The sequence below is a fragment of the Muntiacus reevesi genome, chromosome 20, assembly GCF_963930625.1.
Source record: "Muntiacus reevesi chromosome 20, mMunRee1.1, whole genome shotgun sequence".
Lineage (NCBI taxonomy): Eukaryota > Metazoa > Chordata > Mammalia > Artiodactyla > Cervidae > Muntiacus > Muntiacus reevesi.
Window position 1 is genome coordinate 6,869,365 of NC_089268.1, and position 15,647 is coordinate 6,885,011.

Below are 15,647 nucleotides of genomic sequence, written 5' to 3' on the forward strand. Positions count from 1 at the left end.
AGTGATACAGGAACCACTGTGAGACTCTATGCTGGAGCGTGACAGTTGGTCCACTTGGCTACTTTGATGGGATGGGGATGGTGCAGAGCCAGAGGAGTAACAATGAGGATGTGGCAGTGATTCAGGAAAGAGATGACAGTGGCTTCGACCAGAACCAGTCATGGAGCTGGTGAGGGCGGCTGAATTTCAAATGAAGGTAAAATGTGTAAGGATTTCCTGACAGATTGGATGTGGAGGTGAGAGGCAAGAGTATGTTTAGACTACAGTGTTTGTTTTGCCTGGGAACTTGTTCGCAGCCATCTGCGGGTGAAATTGATTTGGGGGTAGGGGACAATCAGAAGCACCACTTTGGGGAATATGAGTTTAAGATACATATTAAGATAACATGTACCAACTGGAACATCCCAATTGGTACTTTCCCAGTGCCTTCCCAGTGAAAGAATACAAAACGTAGTGTTTGAATGTTTTATGTGCTTAAGTATAGTAAGCACAACTGTGGTTTGGGTTAGTTAATGAATGAGCACTCATTGAGTGGCAGGTGGGTTAGTTAATGAATGAGCACTCATTGAGTGGCAGGCGTCAGGCTGCTGTTGTCACAACACAGAGGATCCAACCCGCACGACCTCTCAAGGTCTGCATTTTACAGAAGCAGAAACTCAGCACAAGTGACTTGCTTGAAGTTCACATAGTTAGTAAGCGGCTTTCACTTTGAGATTCAAACTCAGGTTCTACAACTTCAAATACAGCCTCTTTTTGACTTTATAAGTGATCTCACAAAAGAAATATTAATATACCTGATAGACTGCCATTTGTTGACAACCTGATTTTCATCTTCAGATTATAACACCAGTGAACAAAAACAGGCCTGTAAAAAGCATGAACTCTATGTGAGTTTCCGGGATCTGGGATGGCAGGTAAGAACGGTCCGTCAAATTGGTTGCTGCTTTTCTGCTTTTTATCAATCCTAAATCTCTTGTAATCTTTCCTATACAGTAACCAGTTATTTTTTATAATTTATTTTATTTTTTATTTATTTTATTTTTATTGTCCCCTACCCCTATCATTGCTTTGCAATGCTGTCTGCTGTTGAAATAACGTGAATGACTATCGTGCACATGTATCCACACCCCTGCCCCCATCCTCACCCTCTGGGTCTGCAGGGAGCGGCCGAGCGAGCCCCCTCCGCTATGCAGCGGCGCCCCGCTCGCTGCCTGTCTTACAGATGGCGGTGTGTGCAGGGGCGCGCGGCTCTGTCAGTTCTTCCCACCCTCTGTTTCCCCTGCTGTGTTCACACACCCTTTCTCTACATCTGTGTCTCTATTGCTGTCCTCAGAAACAGGCTCATCTGGACCATCTTTCTAGATTCTATAGATAGATGCTTGTTTTTCTCTTTCTGACTTACTTCACTCTGTATCACAAACTCTGGGTGCCTCCACATCCCTGCAAATGCCCAATGCTGTTCCTTCTTAGGGCCGAGTAATGTTCCGCTGTATGCATGTACCACATCTTTATCCAGTCATCTGTCAGTGGACATTTAGATTGCGTCTATGCCCTGGCTGTTGTAAACAGTGCTGCAGTGAACACACCAATTCTTTTTGACACTGACTATTCCGTATAAGGATTATCCACATCATTTTTATTTCTGCATTATCCTTTCACTACTGAAGCATAATTAATAGAGTTTATGGTAAAAAAAAAAAAAAAAAATTGCGCTGAAGAACAAATGCAGCCTTAGAAAGTGAAGAAAAGAAATCCTGTTGTTTAAATATACCCAAATTTCCACTTTAGTTCCCATTTTTCAGATTAACTCAAGCAATTTCCGTTTGCCTCCTACGGTCACAAATTATTGGTATAGGAAGTAGAATCCTTGACTGTGTCTGTGGTAAGTCAGACGTAGAGAAAAACATTTTTCTTGTACTTAGAAATCGTATTGCTATCTTTTACATAAGCTTCACACACACAGTGAGGAGGAAGATTTAACCACAATAATTTCCATAAATATGCCAAAAGAGTTTAAATTGAATTGTTAGATTAGATTATTCCTTTACAATGGATCCTCGGAATACAAGCTATTATATTGAGAAGTGATATTAACATGTAAGCATTTTCAAATTTATGATAAACCTTCAATGTTAATTGTTCAATAATTTTACATTGGTGACAAGTTTTACATCTCTGGGAAAAAAATCAGGGCCACCATCTCAAGTGCCAACTTTTTAGCTTCTTAAAATTTTTTGTACACAATGCTCAGGATTTTTCTCCAACTCATTTCTTCTAAAGAGACTATAAAGTTAACACATGATTGGAAAGAAAAACAGGACAAGGAACAAATCTTAGAGCCTTAAGAGGTTGTCAAGCTTCTAAAGCAGGAATGAGTTATTAAGAAGTAATGAGAATTATCTCAATTAAGTTTATTCTTCTTTTCCTTTCTGGTTCAGTTGAACTTTGCAGAGTTCATCATTTCCTGTTTAAACAATATTTAGAATGCTATTTCATGATTGCAACTTTATTCATGAATATATGGGCTAATACAGGCTAGGAATATCTTACACAATTACCTCTGGGAGAAATTATAGAGGACAGTTCCTTGCGAAAATATTTATACTTTTGTTGTAAACTTTAAGTTAATCATAAATTAAAGGCTTGAGGGAGCCTGTCTTATTAGAATAATTGTTGGACCGAAAAGAGAAACCAATCCAGAGTATTTAATATTATATTATATTGAATTATATTAATTATATTTAAGTATTCTTTAAGTATTGTTTTCTGTACTTTTATGTTGGTGATCTTATTTCTTCTGCTTTCGTGCATTTTAGGACTGGATTATAGCGCCAGAAGGCTATGCTGCATTTTATTGTGATGGAGAGTGTTCTTTTCCACTCAATGCCCATATGAATGCTACCAACCATGCCATAGTTCAGACCCTGGTAAGTTTTCTTTTTGTAGAATAGAAAGTGGTTTATGATGCAAGCTTCCTATAAAGTTACTTTAAAGAAAAGCATCTATTTGGAGTTAAAAATGCATTTTCTTCTCAAACTCCTAACGTAAAAATTGTGCCAGAGTAAGAAATGTGGATATAGTCAGGAAATTCAGGCTGCTCTGAAGAAAAATCCTAATTCCAAAATGAGGAAAGATTCAGCGAGGAAAATTGGAGCAATCACAGAAAATGGTCATTTTGCACTGATTTCTTCAGTAGGCAATATGATTAACCACACAGGGGCTGTTTCTAACCTAACCATTCATTAGCAGTCATTACAGAAACTTTGAATAATAGCTGTGCTGAATTTCATCTGAGAGCTTTTAAACTCCTTATTTAAGAATGTTCCATAACATACTTTGGTATCATGGAAGCTCTTCAGTGTAGAATATAAGTAGAAGATTGGTTTCCATTTTTTGATATCTTTTTCATTTATAATCCTTACGGTGGAAATAAATCTTCATTTCTTCCCTCCCACACTTAGGAATGCAACAGTGATTTAATCTCTACTAATCTAGGCTAATTTTTGTGAAGGAGATAATGAAATGTTAACCTCATGGTCTCTCAGTGGTCGTACTTATCTCATAAGCTCAGGAAAACCCTTGGGAGTCTGACTCCAACATCCGTACCTTTTAATGTGATGGGGGAGCGGTCTCTGGCAGATGAGGAAGAGGTTCTAGAAGATGCGCAGGCTGTGTGATGTGACCCCGCATCAAAGTTGGGGTCACAGGAGCATTTCAACTATAAGTATTCACGACAGAGGAAGAGAACAAATAGTTTTGGAATCAAGACACTGATGGGAATAGTTATTTGGTAGATAACAGTAGGAGAGCAGTAGCTGTTAGAAAAAAAAAAAATCTTATCTTTGTGGGTCAGGCTTGTTTATGACCAAGAGAAAGAGCAGCTATTAGAATGTGTAAGGAGTTGACTCTTTAGAACATTATCTTCTTTTGCAATTTATTGAAAATTTAAAGTTGATGGAAATAACATCCCAGTTCCCTTCTGAATAAGAATGGTGTATACACCTTGACAGATGAAATCCTTGACTTGATGTTTTGCTGGCATCTTACTGACCTCAGAGGTACTACTGGATAGCTAGACCCCAAAGATGCACGTCTGTGGCACCTAGAGCACAGATTTTGTCAAAGACTTTGGAAATAACCTTGGAGTAGAGCAGAAGCGGAGAACTAAAACAAATACATATTTTGAAAGGTAGTCACTTGTAAATACTCTTTTCTTCCCCAAGTTTGAAGAGAAACGTTTATTTCAGAATACAATCATGTAAAATTATCGAGTTGCTTTTTAATAATGAATGGAAAACATTTGCTCATGTCTATCCTTCCCCAACACTGATTTTTACACCCTAGATTTCTTTACTATATCATACTCAGCAAACTTAGAGGTGTGGGGAAAAACTACTATTTCTTCCTTGACTGCAAAATTTATATACACTGAAAGAAAACCTTAGCTGGCTGCTGCTCTTATTTCACTGTCTAAAGTGAATACCTGGAGTCTAAGTTCCAACCAGCATTTTCTTTCATGCTTGCTTTGTGCTGCCAATGCCATAGAAATATTCTTCTCTTTGTTGATTTTTGACCAATGATGTGTTCCCATATGCAAGTATAGAGTCAATTCCTAAGGGTATTTTAAGTTTTGATATGTCTATGATATGTTTTTATGCTATCCATAAAAATAAGCACTTCCTTTAAAATTGTTTTTGTATTTAGTTATTTTTATTTTTGCCTGCCCTGGGTGTGCACTGCTGCACTTGGGCTTTCTCTAGTTGCCTCATGTGAGGGCTGCTCTCTAGCTGCGGTGCCCAGGCTTCTCATTCTGGTGGCCTCTCTTGTTGCAGGGCATAGGTTCTAGGTGCATGGGCCTCAGTAGGTGCAGTGTGCTGGCTTAGGTACCCCTTGGCACGTGGAATCTTCCCAGACCAGGGATTGAATCCCTGCCCCTGCTTTGGCAGGTTGATTTTTAACCACTGAACCACGAGGGAAGCTCTGTAAGTACGTCCTAATATATGGTATTACTGTTGAGGCAGGGAGAGCAGGTATGCGGCACAAAAAAGTTGTTATATTCAAATGTCCTCCAGTGAGATGAATGTCTGGGGAGTCTAGCCTTCTATCAGCTGAAAGCTCCTTGCAGAGAGAAGGATGCTTCAATTTCATGCCTTAGAGGAAGAGCTCTCCTCACTGTCCATCCGCAGAGTCACAGCAGAACAGCCACTATTAGCCTATAGAGAAATGCCACTTAATTTCTCAGAAATTAAACTCTTTGTACTGTCATTTCAATGACTCAGAGAGCTTTCGCCGTTTCCTCAGATATGCATCTAACACATCCAAGTTCGCTCAGGCTATGCAAAGCTTAATTATCGAAAAAAACTCTGTCAAATACCCGTATCTCTCTCTCTTTTTTTCTTTTCTTAAAAATAAATATATAATTACATACTGTCAACTTTTAGAACTGTAGTCTTGAAGGCAGCGTCTAAAAACAAACATTTTTTAAATCGCTGACACGGACTTGGAACAAGCCCCTCATCTGTATCGCTGTCCTGGGATGTGGAGCATAAGTCATCACAGAACTTGAAGGGAACATGGGAAGTTTGGTGTTTCTGGGTTTTTTTTTTTTTTTTTTCCTGGCATTGTGCATTCTCTGTTTATTTTGTGACGGACATGAAACAAGAACACAGACGCGTTTGTTGTTAAAGAAAAGCAGGTCTGTGCTGAACATGTTTGAGACATAATGGAAGGACAATCTTATTCTTTTCAGAACAATGGCTGGGTGAGGTGCTCCTTGAAGCAGGGGGTTATCCATCCATCATGGGTGAGGGGGTTGAGGAGGATAAAGCCAAGGAGGGCTTCAGGCTGCCTCTGAAATTTGGAGAACCATCCAGCTTGCAGTTTTGTGAGGTCTTAGGAAATTTCACGTCCGTGTCGGATCACCTCATTTTTCCTGCCGTGTCTGTCCATAGGCAGGACTCCTATATCTTTTCAGCCAGGAGGTTTTGCAGCCAAGACTCTAAGAGCTGTATTTTCTCTTTGTAGATCCCCGAGGACTCTGCAGTGGGACTTCCCAGAAACTCCTCCGGGGGAAGGGCTAGGGGAGGCGGGTGGAAACGGGGAACCGAGTTCTGGCTCCTTCTTTGATTGTTGAAGATCAGAGGTAAACTTGCCAGTTTGATGAAAATGAGAACAAATCCTTTACGTAAGCATTTCACTGGCCATGCTCAGCTACCTTTTCAGGCTTTGGAGGGGGAGAGGTAGGGATGTATATTCAAGTTGTAACGTATCTAGGCTTCTTTCTTCTGATTGAATATAGCTTGATTTTTGGCACTTGTCTACGGGAGAAGGCAAGTCAAAGGATGTTAAACTCTGGCCAATCTGGTAAAACATTATTGGGAGAAGAGTTGAAATCATTGCTTTAAAGCAAGTATTGGATTTGTACCTGGAGTTTATTTTGCTGTGATTTTTATGCTTCCTTTACCAAAGGAAATGAAGAATTTGCATGCTTTTAATTTTATTGTTAAACATGCGTTGGTTTATTGTTTAGTTATCCTTTTAAGAATAACTCTTAGATCCAGATCTTCCTATGGTCAAGTGCTGTCCCTTCGTTGATTTTGCATTCATAACTTACATGTTTCTCGTAAAGTAAACAGAAGTGACCATTTTAACTAAAAGCAGCCCAGTCCTACTTGTCATGTTCTTTCCTCCAGGAAAATTTCCACTGAATATTCCATAGAGAGAGTTTTCCTTCCTTGGTAGAATGTTTTTCAAAGCCCCACCACATAATTAGAACCAGTGGGTCGAGTCTAGGTGTTAATACTTAAGGATACCTCCTTCACTACCAGCTCCCCCCCCACCTCAGCACGGAGCAAAAACAGAAGAGAGGGAGGTAACTTAAGACAGTGCCTGATCGTCAGTGATAAAGCAAGAATGTCACCTGAAAACTACAGATGAAACATCTATTTTATTTCTTAAAAAGTAAAACATTTTCTTCCTCCCACCCAACCAGGTTCACCTGATGTTTCCTGATCACGTACCAAAGCCGTGTTGCGCGCCAACCAAATTGAACGCCATCTCTGTGCTGTACTTTGATGACAGCTCCAACGTTATTTTGAAAAAGTACAGAAATATGGTCGTGCGTTCGTGTGGTTGCCACTAATAGTGCATAATAATGGTAATAAGAAAAAGATCTGTATTAAGGTTTATGACTACAATAAAAAATATCCTTTCAGATAAAAGGGGAATTTAATAAAATTAGTCTGGCTCATTTCATCTCTCTAATCTATGTACAAGAGCATGTATATAGTCACTTTTATTTATTTAAAGGTATATATTCTCCTTTGTGGATGCCTTTGCAGTAAAATGTATTTTAAGTCATTTCATTATGCAAAAAATTGCCTATTCTAATTTTTAATAGGCTATGCTGAGTCCAATTCAGTTCCACTTCAATATTTTTAATGTAAGTTTTATACAATTTTCTGAAATTAGACAGAACTCCTTTGACTGTTAAGTATTGTTGAAGGAAGCTGAATGCATTTGGTTATGCTGTGCCAATGTAAACTGATAGAATATTTATTGATATTTAGAATGAAACTTAAAAAAATAACCACCCAAAACAAAAATGCTTGGAGGAACACAATTTTTCTTTGAGAGTTTCTGCTTCATTAGATAAAGTGAAATGTTGAGCTGGCTTTGAGTAAATAAACGGGAGCAGAACACAGAAGTTGAAAGATTGCACGTAATTGTTGTAACTGTCTGCTTGAACAGAATTGGTTTAACTGTAGGAAAGCGTTGTTTCTTGGCTCACCGGTTGTAGATTTTGCAAAGAGCTCAAAGCTTCAGGAATTCTGTGGAGACAGACTTGAGCCTGTGTCCATAATTTTCCAAGTTAACACTAAAAAAGCGTAGTACAACCTTCTTACCTCAAATAAATCATGTCTGCCTATTATCTAGAACACTACTGCTGCAGTTTTTGTTTTTTTTTTCAGATTTAAAAACAGTCCAAAATAAAGAAACATTTACACGTGCTCCCCTTCCCTCCCCACAGATGAGAGTCACTGCATGCATAAAATATACCCGAGCAAAGCGGCCGACAGAGCCGTTTTCTGTAGCTCTCTTTTATAACTGAGTTTGCTGATTGATGTGATGCAAGGGATTTTATTTAGGGTAAAAGCACTGAAACTCAACTGGAGGAAATTACCCCAAATCCCAGAATGGCTTTGACAGAATTGCCATTTCGAAAGAACAGCTGAAATCCATTTTTCATATCTTGGAGAATGAGCTCATTGAAAACCTTATTTTGGAGGGGGATTTTTGTAAACCTTCCTCCAAGCACAAATAATTCCAAGTGGGAAGGTTCTGTTGTATGTATGTGCATGTGTGTTCTTCCCTCTGAAATTAATTTATTTTCTCTCTCTGTTTCTCTCTCTCTGCCTTTTAAGGCTTGTCTTTAACCCACTGACTTTTGGAAGAATGGCATTTAGTGGATAAGTTGCTATTTATGTGGGCTCCACGGCTAGGATTATTTACAGTTCATCTAAAATACTCATAAAGCACCATTTATTAATCACCTTTTTGGACTTTCTAAGTACAACTTGTATCAAAAATAGCTTAAAAATGTTATGGGTTTGTTCATGATTCAGGAATATTGCCATGTTGTTTTAAAATACAGATTATCTTAAAGTAAATTTGATAATAACTCTATTGGGGGTACATTAAGTAATATATTTTTGAATTAATGGTATACCATTATAAGAATAATAAATGAAAGTCTATTATATTATTCTTTAAATGTGCTGTTTAAATATATTTCTATGTTTTAAAATATATTAAACTTGTGATGCTAGTTCCTATTGTGCTTCTTGATTTGGCTTTTCTTTTTTTTAAAGAGGGATACAAAATGTAAGTATGTCCTAACTGAGACTATAAGCGTATCAGATCTAAAATGTTTGTATATTACATGATTTTAGTTGCCAAAACTAGTGTTTGTGTTGTTGATAAGTAACTCACTATTAAATAAGCAAAGCAACCATCCATGAGTTAAATATTTTCTTAATCTGTTCCAACAATAAGGAAAATTTTTAAATAGCAAAAAAATAAATGATTAGGATGGGAATTGACCTTATTTATTCTCTTTCATTTAAGAAGGGAGATATTTAGCATCAGTATTTTTATATTTTCTCAAAATATGTATGAATATATATATACATATATATATATCTGCGCATATGGTCAGTCACATTATTTTCAAATAACTATTAGAGTAAATGCTTAGTATTACTTTGAATGCTCAAACTATTACAAGAAATCAGAATAATTTGGTCTATTTTAACAGGATCCAAACTACTCAGGTCTTTTTGGCTAGTTATGCATTGACTTTTCTGTTGGTATGTTTTTAATTTTTCTGCTTTATAAAGTGGTCCTAATCATTTTTGATACTAGAAGGGCAAAAATGACAAATACTCATTGTTCTTTAAAACTAAGGCAAAAAGAAATTTGTCTGTACTGAAGTTAAGAAAGAAACAGACACAGAAAAGAAAATGCAAAAACATTTTCTTTCTCAAGTAAAGAACTGTCATTTAATATTTTCTGTATCACCAGCATTGAATGTAAACCAGCATCTAGGAGCTACTATATAGTCTGCAAATTTCATCTCTCAAGACATTTACAATAAATAGGTAGTTTATAGTATAACTTCACTCAAAGCAGAAGAAATCCTCATTTCCAAAGACAAGTCACTGTCTCATAACAATTCAGTCAATTGTGCCATTGATCATGTGATCTGGCTCTCAGATTACCTGCTTTTCTGTGTTCTTTCTTTTGCATTTTGGGGGGAGGGGCCTGGTGCTTTTCAAAGTTACAAGTGAAGATGCCTTTGTTGTTAAAGCACATATATCACTATGTATTTATCTATACATCTGTATTTTATCATTTACTTTCTTTTTAACCAAAGGAAAAATAGGAAAAGTAACAATCATTGACGGTATACATTCTTATGTACATAGAAAGGTGACAGTCTATTCAAGTTAACAATTAAAAAAAAAAAAAAAAGAGCCAAGTTTTGCAAAATTACTTCCAAGTCTGTTGTCATACTTGTTAGAAGTTGTTTGAAAGATGGGGATTTCAAAGACAGGAGAACCAGGATCAGGTGCAGCCTTTAAAAGTACAAAGAAACTTTAGCCTTTGAAAAACATGCACTTTAACCTTTGCATCTTAGTTTCAACTTTACAGAGGCAGCTAGCCTCCAATCGGTGGGTAGAGAATGGGGAGAAGCAATTCAGCCTCAAATCCAGAGGCTTGAGTACAGGAGGATGAGAGGAAGGAAGCACTCCAGGAAAACTGAAGGAAAAACAGCCTCCAGACTAAGCATCTGGAAATAAGACCAAAGCTGATGGTTCAGTGGGGCGTGGTTGGTGTTTCTTCCCAGTTCATTGTGGCTCTAATGACATGATGAAATACAATAGGACCAACCAAAAAAAAAAAAAAAAAAAGAACTAGACTAGTTATTTTCCTGTCCATACTTATAGGAAAAGCCCAAACTAGGAAAATGATTTTCTACCTTGAGCCGCAGGCCAATAAGATGTCTCTGATTATCTTTACCCTTTCTTCATTAAAACATACTTATTACATACTCACTTATAAGTAAGTATATTTATTTAAACAAAATGCATACACTGACATACTTATAAAGACATATTGTTTTAAAGAAGAGAGAATAAAAACATGAATGTGAGTATGTGTGCTCAATCATGCCCAACTCTTTTGTGATCCCATGAATTGTAGCCTCCCAGGTTCCTCTGTCCATGAAGTTTTCTAGGCAAGAATACTGGAGCGAGTTGCCATTTCCTACTCCAGGGGATCAAATCTATGTCTCTGGCGTTTCCTGCATTGGCAGACAGATTTTTACTATTGGCTCGCCTGGGAAGCCCACAAAAACATGAATGCAAAATGTTTTAGGAACTTCCCTGACAGTCCAGTATTTAACACTACACTTCCAATGCAGGGGGCACATGTTCCATCCCTGGTCAGGGAACAAAGATTCCATATGCTGACGGCGTGGCCGAAAAAAAAATTTTTTTTTTAAATCAAAATGTTTTAAATGAAGAACAGAACTTCTGTGAAGGAAAAATATAATACTGGATTTAAACTTTATAGGGTATGTTATGGGAAACACAGTGGGTGGAAAGACAGATAAGAAAGAATTATCCAGAAGACAGCATTGAAACATATAAAGTGATGGAAAGTCAAAGAGAATTTAAAGTTAACAAAGTTGTAACATCCCTTTCATCAATATTGCAGAGAACTGGGGACAATTTAGGGGCAAACAGCAGACCTTTGAATCAAAACTGGCTTCTCAATTTGGAAGGCAGTGAACAGATAGTCACTATCTTCAAATTGCTCAGGAAAAATAGCTGTCATTTGGAATTCTGTATCCAGCAACTCTATCTCTATCCAACAAAACATTAGGGCAAAAGAAAAACATTCTTAGGCAAATAAAAATTAGAATTTACCATCAATGGTGAAGCCACTGCTAAAGGTTTTACCTCAGGAAGAACCAAAATTAACCCCCAATGGTAATGTATACAAATACTATGAACAAGAAAATAATAAACATGGGGTAGATTAAAATAAAAATGTTTAGCAATTGTGGTTTAAAACAGCAAGAGAGTTAAATGAAATTAAGTAGGGCTAGCTATAGCAAAATATTGTACAACTATAGAATGCATTGGAAGGTAAGTGTTTGAAAATAGAGCTTTTATGTTTTGCTTAATGATGATGATTAAATTAGACTCATAATGTGTATTTTGAACCAGGGCTGGGCAAACTCTTTCTGTAAAAATGTGGTAATAAGTATTTAGGGCTTTGTGTTTGCAATTACTTACCTCTGCCACTGCAGTGTGAAAGTAGCCATTCCCCATATGTACACTAGTATGTACGGATCTCTTCCAATAAAATTTTATTTACAAAAGCAAGTTGTGAGTGGGATATGACTCATTGGCTATTGTTTGCTGACCTCTATTCTAATCCAGTAGAGGGAATAATTGCGATGTGGTAAAATGAAATCAGTTCAACATGATGAAAAAGAAGAGAGAAAAGGATAAAAGAAACATAACAAAAAGGAAGTATTGGATAGCAGCCATCCTGACTGGCCTGTAATGGTACCTCATTGTGGTTTTGATTTGCATTTCTCTGATAATGAGTGATGTGGAGCATCTTTTCATGTGTTTGTTAGCCATCTGTATGTCTTCTTTGGAGAAATGTCTGTTTAGTTCTTTGGCCCATTTTTTGATTGGGTCATTTATTTTTCTGGAATTGAGCTTCAGGAGTTGCTTGTATATTTTTGAGATTAATCCTTTGTCTGTTTCCTCATTTGCTATTATTTTCTCCCAATCTGAGGGCTGTCCTTTCACCTTACTTATAGTTTCCTTTGTTGTGCAAAAGCTTTTAATTTTCATTAGGTCCCATTTGTTTATTTTTGCTTTTATTTCCAATATTCTGGGATGTGGGTCATAGAAGATCTTGCTGTGATTTATGTCAGAGAGTGTTTTGCCTATGTTCTCCTCTAGGAGTTTTATAGTTTCTGGTCTTACATTTAGATCTTTAATCCACTTTGAGTTTATTTTTGTGTATGGTGTTAGAAAGTGTTCGAGTTTCATTCTTTTACAAGTGGTTGACCAGTTTTCCCAGCACCACTTGTTAAAGAGACTGTCTTTTTTCCATTGTATATCCTTGCCTCCTTTGTCAAAGATAAGGTGTCCATAGGTTTGTGGATTTATCTCTGGGCTTTCTATTCTGTTCCATTGATCTATATTTCTGTCTTTGTGCCAGTACCATACTGTCTTGATGACTGTGGCTTTGTAGTAGAGTCTGAAGTCAGGCAGGTTGATTCCTCCAGTTCCATTCTTCTTTCTCAAGATTACTTTGGCTATTCGAGGTTTTTTGTATTTCCATACTAATTGTGAAATTATTTGTTCTAGTTCTGTGAAAAATACCGTTGGTAGCTTGATAGGGATTGCATTGAATCTACAGATTGCTTTGGATAGAATAGCCATTTTGACAATATTGATTCTTCCAATCCATGAACATGGTATGTTTCTCCATCTGTTTGTGTCCTCTTTGATTTCTTTCATCAATGTTTTATAGTTTTCTGTGTATAGGTCTTTTGTTTCTTTAGGTAGATATACTCCTAAGTATTTTATTCTTTTTGTTGCAATGGTGAATGATATTGTTTCCTTAATTTCTCTTTCTGTTTTTTCATTGTTAGTATATAGGAATGCAAGGGATTTCTGTGTGTTAATTTTATATCCTGCAACTTTGCTGGAGAGGGTGTGGAGAAAAGGGAACCCTCTTACACTGTTGGTGGGAATGCAAACTAGTACAGCCACTATGGAAAACAGTGTGGAGATTTCTTAAAAAACTGGAAATAGAACTGCCATATGACCCAGCAATACCACTTCTGGGCATACACACTGAGGAATCCAGATCTGAAAGAGACACGTGCACCCCAATGTTCATTGCAGCACTGTTTATAATAGCCAGGACATGGAAGCAACCTAGATGCCCATCAGCAGATGAATGGATAAGGAAGCTGTGGTACATATACACCATGGAATATTACTCAGCCATTAAAAAGAATTCATTTGAATCAGTTCTAATGAGATGGATGAAACTGGAGCCCATTATACAGAGTGAGGTGAGCCAGAAAGATAAAGAACATTACAGTATACTAACACATATATACGGAATTTAGAAAGATGGTAACGATGGCCCTATATGCAGGGCAGAAGAAGAGACGCAGAAGTACAGAACAGAATTTTGAACTCTGTGGGAGAAGGGGAAGGTGGGATGTTTCAAAAGAACAGCATGTATATTATCTGTGGTGAAACAGACCACCAGCCCAGGTGGGAGGCATGAGTCAAGTGCTCGGGCCTGTTGGGCTGGGAAGATCCAGAGGAATTGGGTGGAGAGGGAGGTGGGATGGGAGACCGGGATGGGGAATTCGTGTAACTCTATGGCTGATTCATATCAATGTATGACAAAACTCACTGAAAAATTTAAAAAAAAATAAAAATTAAAAAAAAAGGAAGTATTGCATATAATAATATGATATAATTAAATCCAACATAATCATATCATATTAAATGTAAATGGCCTAAAAAGATCACTATTGCCAGGTTGGATATAAAGTAATAATTTCAACAGCTAGCCACAGTCTGTTCAAAAGAGGCACTCTTAAAACTTAATAACACGGGAAGGTTGAAAGCAAAATGAAAGTAAATATATATCAGGTAACACCCACTAGAGCAAAACTGGATAAGCATGTTAAGACTTCAGGGAAATAAGAATCAAAACACATCAGTTCAGTTCAGTTCAGTTGCTCAGTCACGTCCAACTCTTTGCGACCCCATGAATCGCAGTACGCCAGGCCTCCCTGTCCATCACAAACTCCCGGAGTTTACTCAAACTCATGTCCATAGAGTCAGTGATGTCATCCAGCCATCTCATCCTCTGTTGTCCCCTTCTCCTCCTGCCCCCAACCCCTCCAAGCATCAGGGTCTTTTCCAATGAGTCAACTCTTCACATGAGGTGGCCAAAGTACTGGAATTTCAGCTTCAGCATCAGTCCTTCCAATGAACACCCTTCCAATGAACATCTCCTTTAGGATGGACTGGTTGGATCTCCTTGCAGTCCAAGGGACTCTCAAGAGTCTTCTCCAACACCACAGTTCAAAAGCATCAATCTTTCGGCACTCAGCTTTCTTCACAGTCCAACTCTCACATCCATACATGACCACTGGAAAAACCATAGCCTTGACTAGATGGACCTTTGTTGGCAAAGTAATGTCTCTGCTTTTTAATATGCTGTCTAGGTTGGTCATAACTTTCCTTCTAAGGAGTAAGTGTCTTTTAATTTCATGGCTACAATTACCATCTGCAGTGATTTTGGAGCCCCCCAAAACAAAGTCTGACACTGTTTCCACTGTTTCCCCATCTATTTGCCATGAAGTGATGGGACCAGATGCCATGATCTTAGTTTTCTGAATGTTGAGCTTTAAGCCAACTTTTTCACTCTCCTCTTTCACATTCATCAAGAGGCTTTTTAGTTCCTCTTCACTTTCTGCCATAAGGGTGGTGTCATCTGCACATCTGAGGTTATTAATATTTCTCCCGGCAATCTTGATTCCAGCTTGTGCTTCTTCCAGCCGAGTTTCTCAAGATGTATTCTGCATATAAGTTAAACAAGCAGGGTGACAATATCCAGCCTTGGTGTACTCCTTTTCCTATTTGAAACCAGTCTGTTGTTCCATGTCCAGTTCTAACTGTTGCTTCCTGACCTCATATAGGTTTCTCAAGAGGCAGGTCAGGCGGTCTGGTATTCCCACCTCTTTCATAGTTTTCCATAGTTTATTGTGATCCACACAGTCAAAGGCTTTGGCATAGTCAATAAAGCAGAAATAGATGTTAACATATCAGAAAATTTTAATCACTATTGTCATTTCTCAGCTTAATAAGAGACAGAATTCTATGTTTTAGAACCACATAAATAGAAAATTTATAGAATTATGAAAAGAAATTAAAACTGCACCTTTTTAGTGAGAAATTTTAACAAATCTCTCTGATTAATTGACATATTAAGGAAAAATGATCAGTGAAGCTAAAGCAGAT

At 37.5% G+C, this 15,647-nt stretch overlaps 1 protein-coding gene across 1 annotated transcript in view; it reads left to right on the forward strand.

Moving 5' to 3' along the window:
• The window catches only part of BMP5 (bone morphogenetic protein 5), a 133,472-nt gene extending 124,499 nt beyond the window's left edge, over positions 1-8,973 (forward strand). Inside the window, exons 5-7 of the mRNA XM_065912359.1 lie at positions 838-914; positions 2,817-2,927; positions 6,992-8,973. Coding sequence (XP_065768431.1) covers positions 838-914; positions 2,817-2,927; positions 6,992-7,141 — 338 coding nt within the window. The 3' untranslated portion in view covers positions 7,142-8,973. The remainder of the gene's footprint in view (positions 1-837; positions 915-2,816; positions 2,928-6,991) is intronic.
• Positions 8,974-15,647: the final 6,674 nt, after the last annotated feature.